This window comes from Oncorhynchus mykiss, chromosome 1 (assembly GCF_013265735.2).
Source record: "Oncorhynchus mykiss isolate Arlee chromosome 1, USDA_OmykA_1.1, whole genome shotgun sequence".
In the NCBI taxonomy this organism is placed as follows: domain Eukaryota; kingdom Metazoa; phylum Chordata; class Actinopteri; order Salmoniformes; family Salmonidae; genus Oncorhynchus; species Oncorhynchus mykiss.
The window spans coordinates 76,066,835-76,083,310 of NC_048565.1; the positions used below are offsets into that span (position 1 = coordinate 76,066,835).

The following is a 16,476-nucleotide window of genomic DNA, read 5'->3' on the forward strand; positions in this document are numbered from 1 at the left end:
CCTTTAATGCATAAAGAAAGTCAGAGACGGTTCAAAGTATTGTATCCATTTTATTATTTTTCACTAAATATAGTGGTGTAAAACAACAGTAACCATTTTTGGGCCCGATATCTTTAAAAGAAGTCTAACTATGGAAAGAGCAGATGTTTGTAATGTTTTATATACTCAGTGTATGAAGTGCCTTCAGAAAGTATTCCCACCCTTTGACTTTTTACACAATTTTTTTGTGCTACAGACTGAATTTAAAATGCACTAAATGTTGCTTTTGTGTCACTGGCCTACACACAATACCCCATAATGTCAAAGTGGAATTATGCTTTTAGAATGAACAAATTCATTAAAAAAGTAAAGCTAAAATGTGTTGCATTAACAAGTATTTTTCCCCTTTGTTATGGCAGGTCTAAAGTTCAGGATAAAAAAAATTTGCTTAACAAGTCACATAACAAGTTGCATGGACTTACTCTGTGTGCAATAAGTGTTTAACATGATTTTTGAATGACTACCTCATCTCTGTACCACACGCATGCAATTATCTGTAAGGTCCCTCAGTCGACCAGGGAGGTTTTCCAATGCCTCACAAAGACCTATTGGTGGACTGGTTAAAATAAAAACAATAAAAAAAGACACTGAATATGCCTTTGAGCATGGTGAAGTCATTCCTTACACTTTGGATGCTGTATTAATACACACAGTCACTACAAATATACAGACATCCTTCCTTCCTAACTAAATAACATTTATTGGTCACATACACTAATTTACCAAAAGTATGTGTATGTCGACACCTGCTCGTCTATGTCACGATCGTCGTATGAAGCGGACCAAAGCGCAGCGGGGTATGTGTTCATGATGATTTTTTTAAATTAAAGAAAGCAATGAGCACTGAATACAAACTATGCAAAACAATAAACGAATAACGACCATGACGCTATAATGAGAACTGCGCTGACACAAGCAACTAACATAGACAATCACCCACAAACAAACCGTGAAACCCAGGCTACCTAAGTCTGATTCTCAATCAGAGACAACTAATGACACCTGCCTCTGATTGAGAATCATACTAGGCCGAAACATAGAAATCCCAAAATCATAGAAAAACAAACATAGACTGCCCACCCCAACTCACCATACTAAATAATGACAAATCAAAGGAAATAAAGGTCAGAACGGGACGGTCTAACATCAACATGGAGTTGCCCCCCCCCCTTGCTGCTATAATAGCTTCCACTCTTCTGGGAAGGCTTTCCACTGGAATTTTGAACATTGCTGCGGGGACTTCAATTCAGCAACAAGAGCATTAGTGAGGTCGGGCACTGTTGTTGGGCGATTAGGCCTGGCTCATAGTCGGCGTTCCAATTCATCCCAAAGGTGTTTGATCGTGTTGAGGTCAGGGCTCTCTGCAGGCCAGTCAAGTTCTTCCACACCGATCTTGGCAAACCATTTCTTTATGATCCTCACGTTGTTCATGGAGACATTGTCATGCTGAAACAGTGAAGTGCCTTCCCCAAACTGTTGCCACAAATTGGAAGCACAGAATCGTCTAGAATGTCATTGTATGCTGTAGAGTTAAGATTTCCATTCACTAGAACTAAGGGGCCTGCCCAAACCATGAAAAACAGCCCCAGACCATTATTACTCCACCAAAATTTACACTCTGCATTCGGGCAGGAAGCGTTCTCTCTCCTGGATTGGCATCCGCAAAACACAGATTCACCCGTCAGACTTCCAGATGGTGAAGCGTGATTCATCACTCCAGAGGACGCAGTTCCGCTGCTCCAGAGTCAGCTGGCGGTGAGCATTGCACATGCTGATCTTAGGCTTGTGTGCAGCTGCTCGGCTATGGAAACCCATTTCATGAAGCTCCCGACAAACAGTTATTGTGCTGACGTTGCTTCCAGAGGCAGTTTGGAACTCTGTAGTGAGTGTTGCAACAGAGGACAGATGATTTTTATGCGCTATGCGCTTCAGCACTCGGCAGTCCTGTTCTGTGAGCTTGTCTGTCCTACCAATTCACAGCTGAGCCGTTTCACCTTCACAATAACAGCACTTACAGTTGACCGGGTCAGCTCTAGCAGGGCAGAAATTTGACCAACTGAACTTGTTGGAAAGGTGGCATCCTATAACGGTGCCACGTTGAAAGTCACTGAGTTCTTCAGTAAGGCCATTCTACTGCCAATGTTTGTCTATGGAGATTGCATGGCTGTGTGCTCGATTTTACACACCTGTCAGCAACGGGTGTCACTGAAATAGCCGAATCCACTAATTTGATGGGGTGTCCACATACTTTTGTATATACAGTGCATTCGGGAAGGTATTCACACCTCTTTGTAAACATTACAGTCTTATTTATTCTAAAACGGATTAAGTTGTTTTTTTCCTCATCAGTCGAAACACAACACTTCATACTTTATTAAAAAACTCAACAGAAATACCTTATTTACATAAGTATTCAGACCTTTGACTAGAATACAATATATATATATATATATATATATATATATATATACAGTGCCTTGCGAAAGTATTCGGCCCCCTTGAACTTTGCGACCTTTTGCCACATTTCAGGCTTCAAACATAAAGATATAAAACTGTATTTTTTTGTGAAGAATCAACAACAAGTGGGACACAATCATGAAGTGGAACGACATTTATTGGATATTTCAAACTTTTTTAACAGATCAAAAACTGAAAAATTGGGCGTGCAAAATTATTCAGCCCCTTTACTTTCAGTGCAGCAAACTCTCTCCAGAAGTTCAGTGAGGATCTCTGAATGATCCAATGTTGACCTAAATGACTAATGATGATAAATACAATCCACCTGTGTGTAATCAAGTCTCCGTATAAATGCACCTGCACTGTGATAGTCTCAGAGGTCCGTTAAAAGCGTTGAGAGCATCATGAAGAACATGGAACACACCAGGCAGGTCCGAGATACTGTTGTGAAGAAGTTTAAAGCCAGATTTGGATACAAAAAGATTTCCCAAGCTTTAAACATCCCAAGGAGCACTGTGCAAGCGATAATATTGAAATGGAAGGAGTATCAGACCACTGCAAATCTACCAAGACCTGGCCGTCCCTCTAAACTTTCAGCTCATACAAGGAGAAGACTGATCAGAGATGCAGCCAAGAGGCCCATGATCACTCTGGATGAACTGCAGAGATCTACAGCTGAGGTGGGAGACTCTGTCCATAGGACAACAATCAGTCGAATATTGCACAAATCTGGCCTTTATGGAAGAGTGGCAAGAAGAAAGCCATTTCTTAAAGATATCCATAAAAAGTGTTGTTTAAAGTTTGCCACAAGCCACCTGGGAGACACACCAAACATGTGGAAGAAGGTGCTCTGGTCAGATGAAACCAAAATTGAACTTTTTAGCAACAATGCAAAACGTTATGTTTGGCGTAAAAGCAACACAGCTGAACACACCATCCCCACTGTCAAACATGGTGGTGGCAGCATCATGGTTTGGGCCTGCTTTTCTTCAGCAGGGACAGGGAATATGGTTAAAATTGATGGGAAGATGGATGGAGCCAAATACAGGACCATTCTGGAAGAACCTGATGGAATCTGCAAAAGACCTGAGACTGGGACGGATATTTGTCTTCCAACAAGACAATGATCCAAAACATAAAGCAAAATCTACAATGGACTGGTTCAAAAATAAACATATCCAGGTGTTAGAATGGCCAAGTCAAAGTCCAGACCTGAATCCAATCGAGAATCTGTGGAAAGAACTGAAAACTGCTGTTCACAAATGCTCTCCATCCAACCTCATTGAGCTCAAGCTGTTTTGCAAGGAGGAATGGGAAAAAATGTCAGTCTCTCGATGTGCAAAACTGATAGAGACATACCCCAAGCGACTTACAGCTGTAATCGCAGCAAAAGGTGGCGCTACAAAGTATTAACTTAAGGGGGCTGAATAATTTTGCACGCCCAATTTTTCAGTTTTTGATTTGTTAAAGAAATATCCAATAAATGTCGTTCCACTTCATGATTGTGTCCCACTTGTTGTTGATTCTTCACAAAAAATACAGTTTTATATCTTTATGTTTGAAGCCTGAAATGTGGCAAAAGGTCGCAAAGTTCAAGGGGGCCGAATACTTTCGCAAGGCACTGTGTATATATATATTAAATGTGTAAAACAGTACATAAACATTATTAAAGTGACCAGTGTTCCATTATTAAAGTGACCTTTGTTCCATGTCTATGTACATAGGGCAGCAGCCTCTAAGGTTCAGGGTTGAGTAACTGGGTGGTAGCCGACTAGTGGCAGTGACTAAGTTCAGGGCAGGGTACTGGGTGGAGGCCGGCTAGTGATGGCTATTTAACAGTCTGACGGCCTTGAGATAGAAGCTTTTTCATTCTCTCAGTCCCAGCATTGATGCACCTGTACTGACCTTGTCTTCTGGATGATAACGTAGTTATTAACAGGCTCATGCTTGGGTGGCTGAGGTCCTTTATGATTTTCTTGGCCTTCTTGTGACACTGGATGCTGTAGATGTCCTGAAGGGAAGCCATTGCCGGAGAGGAAAGAAACCGCTGAAGGATTTCACCATAAGGCCAACGGTGACTTTAAAACAGTTACAGAGTTTAACAGTTGTGATAGGAGAAAACTGAAGATTGAGCAACAACATTGTAGTTACTCCACAATACTAACATAAATGAGTGAAAAGAAGGAAGCCTGTCGAGAATAAAAATATTCCAAAACATTGATTGTGTTTGCAATAGTAAAACGGCAAAAAATGTTGCAGTTTTTTGTCCTGAATACAAAGAGCTTTTTGTCCTGAATACAAAGAGCTATGTTTGGAGCAAGTACAACACATCCCTGAGTACCGCTCTTCATATTTTCAAGCATGGCGGTAGCTGTATCATGTTATGGGTATGCTTGTCATCGGCAAGGACTAGGGTTTTATTTTTTATAAAAAGAGCTAAGCACAGGCAAAATTGAGGTTGAAGAATTTAAAAAAGAATAATGTGCAAATATTGTATAATCCAGGTTTGCAAAGCTCTTAGACACCCAGAAACACTCACAGCTGTAATCACCGCCTTAAGGTGATTGACTCGAGTGTAAATACTTGTGTAAATATTTCATTTTCAATACATTTGCAACCATTTCTAAATACATGTTTTCACTTTGTCATTATGGGCTATTGTGTGTAGATGGGTGTAATCCATTTTGGATTCAGGCTGTAACACAACAAAATGTGGAATAAGTCAAGGGGTATGAATACTTTCAGAAGGCACTGTACTTTGTCGTGACGATATAGAAGATAGATGTGTTCTAGACAAGTATGCCCATACCATCTATTGGCAGATTTGGTGATCTGGAGAGGTAATTGTTTTAAAAGCGAGTGGCGAGTTCCTACATGATTTCCTGATTTCACAGTTGGACCACAAGTTAAATCATGGTGAAATTGTTTATTTTACCCACTGATAGAAAATAGGCTTTCACCAAATCAATAGACTGAAGAGTACAGTTTGGACAGTACAACAGAAATTACGCTCCAGGTTATGTTCATTTGTTCATTGTGAGTGAGTTTATTGTGGCCAGACATGGGCCTATAGTTTTGCCCGAAGGAGCACAAGGAAGAAAGCAGATGTGCACATTATGTCGGTCTGCTGCATGAGTTTGGTCAAGTGTTTTCTTGTTATTGTAGCCCTGAGCAGTATGAACACAACAATGTATGTTAGCACTGTCAGTTCTCTATTCTCTCTAGCGAATTTGTTCATGCAGCTGTATGCTGTCTGATTTACAATGCGTGTGTGTGCTTGTGTGTGTGCTTGTGTGTGTGTGTGTGTGTGTGTGTGTGTGTGTGTGTGTGTGTGTGTGTGTGTGTGTGTGTGTGTGTGTGTGTGTGTGTGTGTGTGTGTGTGCACGTAATGTGCGCGTGCATGTGTGTTTTTGTTTGGCTTTCACCAAATTGACAGGATTTTCATGATTTTTTTATCCCTTTAAGTTCACCCACATATGCACCTGTATATGTACAACCACACACACACACACACATACATATGCACACACACACACACACACACACACACACACACACACACACACACACAATGAGGATGCCATGGCCTCCACCGCCCTTGCATGTCAAGCTCTGATCAGAGGCACTGAAGTCGATTAGAGTCTGAGTAATCTAATTAGGCTGCATTAACATAGATGGAGGTTGATATCATGATTGACAGAGGAACGGGAGGATGAGGTCTTATCTTTGTAATGGCATTTGCCTCAGTACACAAAAGGCTGATGCATATAGAACACATTTCCATCAAGATGTACTGTATGCGATGCTATTGCTATTTTCCGTCTGCCCACAATACTTTTTTTATCAAGGTGTTATGACAGCAAATGTTTTCTAAATAATGCTGCAGTTATTTTCACCACAAATGTATTGAATCATACGCAAAGGTTATTAAATGTGTTTGGGCATATTTTTTTGTGTGATGAAACTGAGCCTCATAGCAGATTCACTGCAAGACCTTGAATTCTCTCTCCGGGAAGGAGTATATTTATTCCAGATTTTGTATTCAGAAGTGATGCTTGAGAAAACATGTCCAGAAATCTGACCCATAATTCCCCATTAATCCTCTTTTCTGCCCCCTGTCCATGGCCAGGATAGTGTAGCTGTGCTCTGGAAGGCAGCCCTAGGTTTAGCACTGGGACTTTGATGTCAGTGTCAGCCATCTTAGCCTGGGCCCTCACCCTGAGATGTTGCATGGCCGCCTTTCATCCAGGATACATTTTGTGGTGGTATGAGAGAAATGCCACTGAAAACTCTTTTTTTTTAAAGGCAGGACCAAAGTTGACGTTGTGTTATTCTCCATACATTTGCCTTGGGGAATGACTTGAGTAAACCTGTCCATTGTCCTTGAGGCCTCATTTCTAGTCCATTACATTTACTCTCATTCTCTGGTTTCAAGATGAAAACAGAAGTGTTTTTTTCACAAAGGGAAATCGTGAAACCAATAACTTATTTTCCCTGTTTCACAATAAGCTAGGTAAACTCGAGACAGGGAGAGAAATAAAGAGAGAGATAAAGAGAGAGAGAAAACACCACACTTTTGCTTCAAAATGATTTGGGGATCAGGAGAAAATACAATGTCTAAAGTATGAATCCTGAAGAGTACATTTTGGAAAGTACAACAGGTTGTGTTCATTGTGAGTGAGGTTATTGTGGCCAGACATGGGCCTATAGTTCTGACCAAAAGAGCACAAGGAAGAAAGCAGATGTGCACAGTATGTCGGTCTGCTGCATGAATTTGGTCAAATGTTTTCTTGTTATTGTAATTTCCCTTTGTGGCCCTGAGCAGTATGAACACAACAACATACAACTTATTAGGTACACCCATCTAGTACCTGGTCGGACCCCCTCTGCCTCCAGAACAGCTTGAATTATTTGGGGCATAGACACTTTGCTCAATTGGGATCATGGGACCTAAAGTGTGCCAGGAAAACATTCCCCACATCACTACACTGCTGCCACCAGCCTGTACCATTCAGGATGGGTCCATGGACTCATGCTGCTTGCACCATCAGCATGATGCAACAGGAAACGCTGGAGACGCTTCTTCTTGTTTTTAGCTGATAGGAGTGGAACCCTGCGTGGTCGTCTGCTGTAATAGCCTCTTCGGGACGAGTTGTGCGTTTTGAGATGTCTTTCTGTGCACCACTGTTGACCTGAGACATTATTTGTCTGTTTGTGGCTCGCCTGTTAACTTGCACAATTCTTGCCATTCTCCTTTGACCTCTCTCATCAACGAGCTGTTTTCTCCCACAGGACTGCCAATGGCTGGATGTTTGTCACACCATTCTCGGTAAACCCTAGACACTGTCATGTGTGAAAAGCCCAGGAGGCCGGACATTTCTGAGATACTGGATCTGTCATGCCTGGCACTGATGATCATACCACGCTCAAAGTCGCTTAGGTCACTCATTTTGCAGGCTCTAACATTCAATCGAACAGCAACTGAATGTCTTGTTGCCGGTCTGCCTGCTTTATTTAGCAAGCCACGGTCACTGTCTGTAGGAGCAATCCATTTTCTTGAACAGGGTGGTGTACCTAATAGGCTGACTAGTATGTTAGCACTGTCAGTTCTCTATCCTCTCTAGCGAATTTGTGTATGCAGCTATGTGCATTCTGATATACAATGCATCTGTGTGTGTGTGCATGTGTGTGATCGTACATGTGTATGCGTGTGGAGACTCCACCTCTGTGGACTGTCTGCTCTGAACACTGATGAGGGTCCTGAATAACTAATTAATCCTCTAGAGGTGCAATGAGAGAAGAATGGGAAAAACCACAAACCCACACACAGAGAAGATTGCCACTATTCCCACTGTGCAGAGTGAGACACTCTTTGCAAATGGCACGGTTCACCTCTCTTTAAAAATCCAGTTTGACATTTGGCATGGCTGCAGCTACAGCTGTTGGCTTGTTAATTCTCTGTGGAGATCCCGGCATCCCTCCCCCTTTAATTTGCCTGTTCTGCACAACATCTCTGGAGAGGCTTCCCTCCACATTTCTCTGGGGGATGCACACCCGCCACTAACTTCACTGACTGTAACCTATAAACAGAGAAAATCTGTGTATTGAAACTGAAGCATTGGTAGGTATACAACAGAAATTCAAACACATTACATTTTTTGGCTTATAACAAAAGGAAGCAAAGCTGTTTGATGCTGATCGCTGAAAGCTTTTCACAATTAGCCTTGAACATGCCAGAGTGGAGAATGAACTGACAAACCTGTCCAATATCCTTTAGAGAAGGGAGGCACGTCTGTCACTTTTCCAGGAAGGCCTTTTGGACCTAAACGTCAATGTTGTGAGCAAAAATGTAATAAAATAATCAGTTAATCAGTTCAACTTAGTTACAGTTGCACCTGCCTCTGATGTTCCTGTGTTTTTTGGCTGTACTTTCAACTGTTTATCTCTACTTTTCTTTCAGACATCCGTGGACTGCAGACATTCTTGGACCAGGCGTCTCGGCAGGGTCTGGACGTGTCTCTGCAGAGGGTGGACCGCAACGTGAGCAGGGTGTTCACCAACCTGTTCAGCACCATGCAGACTGAGGAGCTCAACCGCTACCGGGACACGCTGCGGCGGGCCGTGCTTCTCATGAGCCCCCGAGGAGCACAGGTGTTCATCCACCAGGTGAGGGGTGTGGTCACCAGCAAACTACCCTCTGTTCTGTTTGGGATTAACTGAAAGGTCAAATGGTGATGTTATTTCGATATGGGGAAATCTTAAATGACCCTGCAGAGGGAGTTGAAATGTGGAGATGAAATTAGATGTACCGTATCACAGGCCAACTGGACAGTGAAACAGGTGAATGCCCTACATATCCCAGAAAGAATTTCAACTGGTTATCATCCTGAAAATTAAGCATACGCACTGTATATTAATAAATTACAACACAGATAGTGAATACACCATGGCTTTAAAGTTTTGATACCCGTTTGATCTCCCCCCTGTGAATTCCACAGCATCTGTTTTTCTCACTACTAGGTTTAGGCAGATTGTGCGTGATTTGATCTCCATTTCAATTAATTAGAGGCTTTTGGGGGTCATAAAAAAAAGAAAGTTGCCGTCTTGTAGCTCATGACTGTTTTGACAGGTGAGTTGCTTCCTGCCGTGAGACATGATCCACAACTCAAAATATTGGTGGATATGTGCATACATGCAACCTCAAGTGCATGTTATATATTTTCCTACTCTTTAATCTTAACAAATAAGCAGTAAGCCTCTGTTGTTCCCGCAACTGCAATCACTCTCATAGATTAATAACACACATCCTTCATTTACCTAGCACTCCAGAGGCCAAATTATAATATTATCATGTATAAACCAGCAAGGGAACAAGTATGTTAATGATATAGAAAATCATTAAAGGCCCAGTGCAGTCAAAAACTTCCACACTATGAGGTTGGAATAATACTGTGAAATTGTGAAAATGATGATAATGCCCTTTTAGTGTAAGAGCTGTTTGAAAAGAACGCCTGAAATTTCAACCAGTTTTGGCGGGACGGAGCTTTGTCCTGCCTGGTGACATCACCAGGTGTTAAATTTGTTAATAGACCAATGAGAAAGTGAGTTCCAAACCTCTAGGCCAATAACAGCTAGCTTTCAGTTTCCCCCTCCCCACTCAGAACAATCGCAGACAGTCCTAGCAAAATTATGTCTGTAATTACATTAAAGTAGCTAATATGAAAATATACTGTTACCGTATGGTAATGCAATTGGATGAACAGCACCATAACCATGGCTACGTGATTTGAAATGGCAATGTTGTCATGGTGATTCCACTCTAAAGAGGGTTGCCAGCTGACATACGACACCTCCTGGTGGCCATGTTGGAAGACCACCACATCAATTCGTCCAATGACAACAGCTGAGTGGCTACCCTAAGCTGCATAATAACAGTGCCTAAAACTAGTCTAATCACTAGTTGGTCAATTTCTGTGCAGTATTTGACTGCTCTAACAAGGCAAGAAAGACAATGGGGGAAAGGTGTTTTTACAGATTACCCGCAATCATGAAACACCAAGGAGATAACTCAAGAACTCTCAGAAAAGCGAAGAAACCTTTTTGCCTGTCAAGACCTGAACCCAGACAGCTGTCAGTACAGGGTCTGCTCTGATCATTTCATCACTGGTAAGTCTAATCAATTACAAGTTTAGTTTAGCTGTTAGCTGTTATGCTAACCAGGTGTTAACAACAAGACTCAAGTTAGCCAACATTAGCTAACTAGCTAAATAGCTTGTAGTCTAGCTATTAGCATGCGTCTCTCTCATAGGCGACACATGAGTTTCAAGTTTTGGGGAAGCAATTTTTTCACCATACCTTTATTATAAACATTGCATACATCTATCATCACATTTGTAGACTAATGAAAGTCTACTCTTCCTAATGTGATAAGTAGATTGGATAGTTATAATTTATTAGGCTATTAATATAACTGAATCGAATCACTGTGCATGGCTGAGCCCATAGTGGCATAGGCCTATAGGCTATATCAGATACATTTCTTCTTTCTTTGACCTAGAAAAAATGTAGCTTTTGATAAACAGATTTCATGCAATTCTACTTAACTTGATATGACTGGAAACATTAGCAGAATCTTTTTTAATATAACAAATCATGGGGTAGCCTAGGCCTACTCTGCTGACACTGACAAACAGATAAATTTAACTTTTTATGGCTGCAGGGGCAGTATTGAGTAACTTGGATGAAAATGTGCCCATTGTAAGCGGCCAGCTCCTCAGTCTCAGTTGCTATTATATGCATATTATTAGTAGTATTGGATAGAAAACATTCTGACGTTTCTAAAACTGTTTGAATTATGTCTGTGAGTATAACAGAACTCACATTGCAGGCAAAAAACTGAGAAATTCCACTTCCTGTTTCTATTTTTTCTGGGGGTGGCAGATTTTCAACCAAGCTCTCATTGAAATTACAGCGAAATATGGATGAGTTTTCACTTCCTACGCCTTCCACTAGATGTCAACAGTCAATAGAACTTTGTCTGATGACTCTAATGTGAAGGGGGGTCGAATGAGACAGGAAATAGTCACCGCTGCTACGAGCTGACCATGCTTTCACCATTCGCGTTCACAGGGGAAGGACCTGCGTTCCACCTGTCATCTGAAGTGTTACGGAACTTTTGGACATTTCGTCACGTTATAGTGGACGCGCTTTGTGACTTTGGAATTGTTTACTAAACGCACTAACCAAAGTAGCTAATTGGACATAAATAACGGACATTTTCGAACAAATCAAGCATTTATTGTGGACCTGGGATTCCTAGGACTGCATTCTGATGAAGTTCATCAAAGGTAAGGAAACATTTATCATGTATTTTCTGGTTTCTGTTGACTCCAACATGGCGGCTAATTTGGCTACTGTTCTGAGCTCCGTCTCAGATTATTGCATGGGGATTTTTTTATATAAATATGAACTTTATCAAACAAAACATGCATGTTTTGTGTAACATGAAGTCCTATGAGTGTCATCTGATGAAGATAATTCAAGGTTAGTGATTAATTTTATCTCTATTTCTGATTTTTGTGAATGCTATATTTTGCTGGAAAATGGCTGTGTTTATTGTGGTTTGGTGGAGACCTAACATAATCGTTTGTAGTGCTTTTGCTGAAAAGCATATTTGAAATCGGACACTTTGGTGGGATTAACAACAAGATTAACTTAAAATACATGTATGTTTTTCGGAATTGTAATTATAAGATTTCTGTGGTTTGAATTTGGCGCCCTCTATTTTCCCTGGTAGTTGTCATATCGATCCCGTTAGCCGGATTGCAGCCATAACAAGTTAAATAACCTTGTCTTGAATGCAACCATCTAATCTAGGTCTACGAAAAGGGGACACAAATTGTACAATATGACATCCATCTAGGCTGGAAGAGGACATTATGCCACATTCAAAAGAACTGGGAACTCGGAAATCTAGACTTCTGACTTCAGTGCATTCAAAACAACTGGGAACACAGGGACAAAAACGAGCTCAGACTGAATAAAAAAATTGTAAAAATCAATGGCCATCCAACTTGGAATTCCAAGTCGGAAACTCAGGCATTTTTCTAGAGCTCTGACTTTCCGACCTGAAGATCACTGTTGTCTTGAACCAGTTCACCCAGTTGTCTTGAAAGCACCATTATTGTCCAAAAAAACTCCAGTGGCACTGACCTAATTATAATTTGTTGAGAACTTCATTCATAAGAGGACGGAAACTGTACATTACAGCAAAGGACAAAGGCCTCAATGGAATATGACAACCTCCTGTGTTGACTATTATTTGTTCCAGTCCAACAATATATTTCATCTTTATATGACACTAAAATACCTGAATGAATTAAGCAATGGTATACTGTAGGTGACATGAGGAAGTGATATGCAAACATCAGGTATGCTTTTCATTTGTTTAGGTTCTGAAGGTTAACCAGCTGACCTCTATCAAGACACCAATGTCGACTGTAAAGATGAACGATGCTGCAGCAGCATCAGTTTCTACTTCTACTACTTTGTCATTTTCCAGATATGACAGGAGACATCCCTCAGTTAGACAAAATGGTTGTCATATGCTATGACTTGGTCAATCTGAATGATTCTGTTGTGCCGTTTGAGAAAAGAGCACCTTCACCTTGTCAGCATGACAAAAGTGCACCCTTAAACCGAATGAAGGTTGTAGCAATAGCTACTGACTTAACAGAAACATAGTTTCACAGTAATTTAGTTATGTACACATGTACACTACCGGTCAAAAGTTTTAGAACACCTACTCATTCAAGGGTTTTTCTTTATTTTGACTATTTTCTACATTGTAGAGTAATAGTGAAGACATCAAAACTATGAAATCACACATAAGGAATCATGTAGTAACCAGAAAAGTGTTATATATTTTATATTTGGGATTCTTCAAATGGCCACCCTTTCCCTCGATGACAGCTTTGCACACTCTTGCCATTCTCTCAAAGTTCCCACATATGCTGAGCACTTGTTGGCTGCTTTTACTTCACTCTACAATCTGACTCTTCCCAAACTAAATTTGGTTGAGGTCGGCCAGGTCATCTGATGCAGCACTCCATCACTCTCTTTCTTGGTAAAATAGCCCTTACATAGCTTGGAGGTGTGTTGGGTCATTGTTCTGTTGAAAAACAAATGATAGTCCCACTAAACCCAAACCAGATGGATTGGCGTATCGCTGCAGAATGCTGTGGTAGCCATGATGGTTAAGTGTGCCTTGAATTCTAAATAAATCACAGACAGTTTCACCAGCAAAGCACCCCCACACCATAACATCTCCTCTTCCATGCTTTGCGGTGGGAAATACATACACGGAGATCATCTGTTCACCCACACCAAGACACAGCGGTTGGAACCAAAAATCTAAAATTTGGACACCAGACCAAAGAACACATTTCACCGGTCTAATGTCCATTGCTCGTGTTTCTTGGCCCAAGCAAGTCTCATCTTATTATTGGTGTCCTTTAGTAGTGGTTTATTTACAGCAATTCGACCATGAAGGCCTGATTCACGCTTGATTCTCCTCTGAACAATTGATGTTGAGATGTGTCTGTTACTTGAACTATGTGAAGCATTTATTTGGGCTGCAATTTCTGGGGGTGGTAACTTTAATGAACTTATCATCTGCAGCAGAATTGATGCCCTCTCCCACTCCAAACTGAAAAATCATATAATTACAAAACATTAAGAACACCTTCCTAATATTGAGCCTCAATTCGTCGGGGCATGGACTCTACAAGGCACATGTCCCACAGTTGTGTAAAGTTGGCTGGATGTCCTTTGGGTGGTGGACCATTCATGATACACATAGGAAACTGTTGATAGTGAAAAACCCAGCAGCATGGCAGTTCTTGACACAAACCGGTGCGCCTGGCACCTACTACCATACCACTTTCAAAGGCACTTAAATATTTTGCCTTGCCCATTCACCCTCTGAATGGCACACATACACAATCCATGTCTCAATTGTCTCAAGGCTTACAAATCCTTCTGTAACCTGTCTCCTCCCCTTCATCTACATTGATTGAAAGGGATTTAACCAATTACATCAATAAAGGATCATAGCTTTTACCTGGATTCACCTGGTCAGTCTGACATGGAAAGAGCAGCTATTCTTAATGTTGTGTACACTCAGTGTATACCCCTGAACGTTATTGTAACGTCTAATAACTGTTTTCTAATCAAAATCTTAAGATGTTTGATTGTTTTCATTCACAGTTACATTTTTCATGTTTGTGCCACAGCAGCTTAGACCCCAGCTACATTATGGAAGTAAACCATATGGCTATGGTAAACAGTTAACCACTGAACCAAATTGTGTTTTCAGATTGTGTATTTTGGGATGAAATAGTGCAGCTAGCGAGTTTTGGATTTCTAATCCCTTTTAACATTAAAGCTCTATAGGCAAATGGCCACTGATGTTTGATTTTGTAAAAAAAAAATGTCCTTCTCCTTCCTTGACTTCCTAAATGTTTGTATTTTACATTGCTCATTTGTCAGAATTTTGAATTCACAAACAGAAGCGTAATTTGAGTCTTTTCAGCAGCTTTTTCCCACAGCTATTCCCATCCTAACCCGCCAAGACAATGCGTAGTAGGACGTTAGTACCCAGCCAGGCGCTAATGTGTCTCTCTCTCCTCAATGAATGAATAATTTTCTTTTTTTATTTTTTTATTTCACCTTTATTTAACCAGGTAGGCTAGTTGAGAACAAGTTCTCATTTGCAACTGCGACCTGGCCAAGATAAAGCAAAGCAGTGTGACACAGACAACAACACAGAGTTACACATGGAGTAAACAATAAACAAGCCAATAACACAATAAACAAGTCAATGACACAGTAGAAAAAATAAATTCTATATACAGTGTGTGCAAAAGGCCTGAGGTAGGCAATAAATAGGCCATAGGAGTGAATAATTACAATTTAGCAGATTAACACTGGAGTGATAAATGAGCAGATGATGAGCAAGTAGAGATACTGGTGTGCAAAAGAGCAGCAAAGTAAATAAAATGAAAACAGTATGGGGATGAGGTAGGTAGATTGGCTCGGCTATTTACAGATGGACTATGTACAGCTGCAGCAATTGGTTAGCTGCTCAAATAGTTGATGTTTAAAGTTGTTGCGGGAAATAAAAGTCTCCAACTTCAGTGATTTTTGCAATTCGTTCCAGTCACAGGCAGCAGAGAACTGGAAGGAAAGGCGGCCAAATGGGGTGTTGGCTTTAGGGATGATCAGTGAGATACACCTGCTGGAGCGTGTGCTACGGGTGGGTGTTGCCATCGTGACCAGTGAACTGAGATAAGGCAGAGCTTTACCTAGCATGGACTTGTAGATGACCTGGAGCCAGTGGGTCTGGCGACGAATACGTAGCGAGGGCCAGCCGACTAGAGCATAAAGGTTGCAGTGGTGGGTGGTATAAGATGATTTGGTAACAAAACGGATGGCACTGTGATAGACTGCATCCAGTTTGCTGTTGGAAGCTATTTTGTAGATGACATCGCCAAAGTCAAGGATCGGTAGGATAGTCAGTTTTACTAGGGTAAGTTTGGCGGCGTGAGTGAAGGAGGCTTTGTTTGCGAAATATAAAGCCGAATCTAGATTTGATTTTGGATTGGAGATGTTTAATATGAGTCTGGAAGGAGAGTTTAAAGTCTAGCTAGACACCTAGGTACAGTGGGGCAAAAAAGTATTTAGTCAGCCACCAATTGTGCAAGTTCTCCCACTTAAAAAGATGAGAGAGGCCTGTAATTTTCATCATAGGTACACTTCAACTATGACAGACAAAATGAGAAAAAAAATCCAGAAAATCACATTGTGGGATTTTTAATGAATTTATTTGCAAATTATGGTGGAAAATAGGTATTTGGTCACCTACAAACAAGCAAGATTTCTGGCACTCACAGACCTGTAACTTCTTCTTTAACCTCTACT

General features: G+C 41.0%; 1 protein-coding gene across 1 annotated transcript in view; it reads left to right on the forward strand.

Annotated features, from left to right (window-relative positions):
• The window catches only part of LOC110532683 (glutamate receptor ionotropic, delta-1), a 344,048-nt gene that overhangs the window by 232,904 nt on the left and 94,668 nt on the right, over positions 1 to 16,476 (forward strand). Inside the window, exon 4 of the mRNA XM_036985516.1 lies at positions 8,957 to 9,162. Within this exon, the coding sequence (XP_036841411.1) occupies positions 8,957 to 9,162 (206 nt within the window). The remainder of the gene's footprint in view (positions 1 to 8,956; positions 9,163 to 16,476) is intronic.